Below are 2726 nucleotides of genomic sequence, written 5' to 3'. Positions count from 1 at the left end.
GTGCTGCCTCAGCCACCATCCTGTAGGTGCAGGAGATCGTCTTCAGGAACTTCTACACAGCCTTCCTGAGCGTGCGGGTGCAGCGCCCTGGCCCTGCCGGCTCCCGCCGCTGGGTGACCTGCCTGCGGGACTTCTGCCTGATGCCCTGCCCGCACACCGAGGAGGGCTCTCAGGACTACTTCTCCCTCCACCGCCACCAGGCTGGCATGGCCAGACAGTGGCCCTGGCATTGCCCAAGCCGCTGGGGCTCACCCCTCTTTGCTGCCCCAGGACAGCTCCTGGTCCCTGGGGTCCTGCACCAATACCCCACCATGCCCCCCTAGCGGCAGCAGGCTGGCATGCACAGTGCCTCTCCTTTTCCTTCAGATGCTGTGTGACGTGGACCAGGTGACGGCAGTGCGGTTCATCCTGCGGCAGCCCTCCCCAGTCTGGCTCCACTTCACCATCGAGGAGCTGCAGATTTTCCCCCCTGGACAGAAGGTGAGTGCGTGCCAGTGTTGCCCTCCCTGCCCAGTGCAGCTCCAGGGGCTTCAGGCTCCCTCTGGAGGCTGCAGGGATGTGGGTCCAAGTCCTTGTCCCTTGCTGGGGGCCGGGGGCGAACTGCTCCAGCCAGCCCCAGCCCTGCCTGTTTTGGAGGTGGGTGTTTGTCTGAGCAGCAGGACATAGCTGGAGGTTGTGGCAACAAATTACGGGTTGCAAACACCCACGCTAACCACAAAATTCCCGTGAATAACGGTAAAGCGATACTTACACCCATACCAAGATAAATACAGGTGGGCTCCAAACTACAGCACGCTGCATGGTGTGAGGGATGGAGGTGGGACTGGCAACATCCCTTGTGTGACCCTTCTGGATCTGTTTCAGAGCCCCCAGAAGGATTTCCCCTCCTGGCTCTCCCAGCTGAGCCCTCCGGAGCAGCCAGCCAGCCTGCACGGGGTGAGTAGTCCCTGCTGAGGTATTATGGGGAAGGAGGGCCCTGGATGGGGTGCACAAAGTCGCGAGACTGCTGGCCCCATCAGCTCCAGGCTCCCACTGGGAATAGCTGTGGAGCCCCAAAATGCCCCGCCTTGTGCTGGAAGTAGTTTGCAGCATTCAGAAGAAAAATATCTCCACGGGGATATGTGATCTGAGGCAATGCTTACATCTACCTGCCCTCTAGTATGGGGAGAGGAACGTCCCTGTGGGAGCGGTGGGTGCGCAGCATTGCTCAGACAGCTGGCAGGACACATGGGGACAGGGTGGTCCTGGCCACTGGTCCTCGGCGCTTTGCAGAGGGTGTGCACTGGGGAGCGCGTCGCCCAGCTGGCGCAGCATGCAGGCAGAGGGAGGTCACAGCCATGGCGCATGTTTACAGCTTGTGAGCCACATCTGCCTGGCCAGCGGCCTTTGGTGAGCAAAGTCCAGACAGAGCACAGCAGGGGCAGGCAGCCGGCTCGCCCGCGGAAACCTGCTGTATCAGCCCAGCAGCAGGCTGGGGCAGGAGTGGTGCCATGTGCCCCAGCACCTCTGGGGCAGTTCTGCCACCACTGGACTTCGGTGCTGGGGGCACCTTTGAGGCTTCTGCCAGCCCTGGCAGGTGTGGGAGCTCCAGTCTGTCCATGGGGATCCAGCAGCCTGGGGAGGACACCCCAGTCTCTTGCTGATTTCTTGGATCACATCCTCCTTGGCAAGGGGTGATCCGGGGGAGATGCCGGGAGTTGCTCTTGGCTTGGCTGTTCCCAGTATCACCACGAGGCACCCACCAGTGGCCCGGTGCCCACGGGCAGGGCTGGGCGGGGGAGAGGCGGCGCAAGAGCTTTGCCCTGCCCTGGAGAGCTGCCGCTGAGCCTGTGAGTCCCACCTGACTAAAGGTCCCAGGGGAACCAGTGCCCGCAGCGGGGTTTGTGTTGCCAGGCCCCGGGGAGTGCCCTGGAGGGAGGCTGTTGGGAAACTCTGGACTGTGCGATTAGGTTTTTAATCATTAGCCAGCAATCTGCTTTCTGTCCTTGCCGTGGATGCCCGCCAGCAGAGTTGGGCTGTTGGTGCCGGGGCTCAGGGTCACCCATTTCCCCAGCTGACTGTTTTCCTAGAGCGGGGCCCTGCTCACCCTGTGTTGGGAAACCACCGGCAGGTCAGGAATGTGGGCACCATTGTGATAGTGCCTGGCTCTCTGGGGGGCACCGCCATCTGGCCATACTGCTGCCCGAGCCTGGGGCGATCCGGCCCATCCCCCCTCTGCAGCATTGTGCCCACTTCTTTCCAGGAGCTCCCTGACCCAGAGAAGGTGTCTACAGAGGTTCAGCAAATGTGGGTGCTGACGGAGGTGATCCGGGCGCGCCAGGCAGCTGCCCGCATCGGGCGCTTTGACGTGAGTCCCGCCACCCTGCTCACGGGGGCTCCGGCCTCGCTGCATCTCAGGATGGGGAGGGGGCTTGGGGTGGGGGGTCCCAGCAGCGCGATGGGTGCTGTGCAGGGACTGATGCTTTTCCTCTTTTCCAGGTGGATGGCTGCTATGATATCAACCTGCTTTCCTACACGTGAGCCCTGCTGGTGCTGGCCAGAGGGAGCCAGCTCCTCTGCACTCTGGGGACTCAAGCGGACTCCTGTGCTCCTGCACCAGCCCTGGGGGGGTTTCCAGGCCCTCCCTTCGCCCCTTCCCCAACTCCTGCTGCGCTGGCTGGCAGTGGTGGGTAGTGCTGCCACCCCACAGCCCCCTGGGACCTTCTCCCACCCCGATGCCCTCCAGC

The 2726-nt window shown here is 62.8% G+C and overlaps 1 protein-coding gene across 1 annotated transcript; it reads left to right on the top strand.

The window, feature by feature from the left end:
- The first annotated feature begins 25 nt into the window (after positions 1 to 25).
- NICN1 (nicolin 1) lies at positions 26 to 2720 on the top strand. The gene is made up of 5 exons (XM_035901495.1): positions 26 to 200; positions 367 to 480; positions 865 to 936; positions 2243 to 2347; positions 2479 to 2720. The coding sequence occupies exons 1-5, from the start codon at positions 141 to 143 to the stop codon at positions 2518 to 2520; spliced, it is 393 nt and encodes a 130-aa protein (XP_035757388.1). The 5' UTR covers positions 26 to 140; the 3' UTR covers positions 2521 to 2720.
- The last annotated feature ends 6 nt before the right edge of the window (positions 2721 to 2726 follow it).

Source organism: Egretta garzetta, unplaced genomic scaffold (genome assembly GCF_000687185.1).
Source record: "Egretta garzetta isolate BGI_Z169 unplaced genomic scaffold, ASM68718v1 scaffold861, whole genome shotgun sequence".
NCBI classification, from domain to species: Eukaryota; Metazoa; Chordata; class Aves; order Pelecaniformes; family Ardeidae; genus Egretta; species Egretta garzetta.
The sequence above is the reverse complement of the archived record's forward strand: the minus strand, read 5'-3'. Positions and strand labels throughout refer to the sequence as shown.

Bases quoted from the DNA above. Each gene is read 5' to 3' on its own strand.
- NICN1 (XM_035901495.1), top strand. From the start codon at position 141: ATGCCCTGCCCGCACACCGAGGAGGGCTCTCAGGACTACTTCTCCCTC. The intron at 201-366 runs GCTGGCATGGCC...CTTTTCCTTCAG, and splicing joins TCTCCCTCCACCGCCACCAG to ATGCTGTGTGACGTGGACCA. The intron at 2,348-2,478 runs GTGAGTCCCGCC...CCTCTTTTCCAG, and splicing joins CCCGCATCGGGCGCTTTGAC to GTGGATGGCTGCTATGATAT.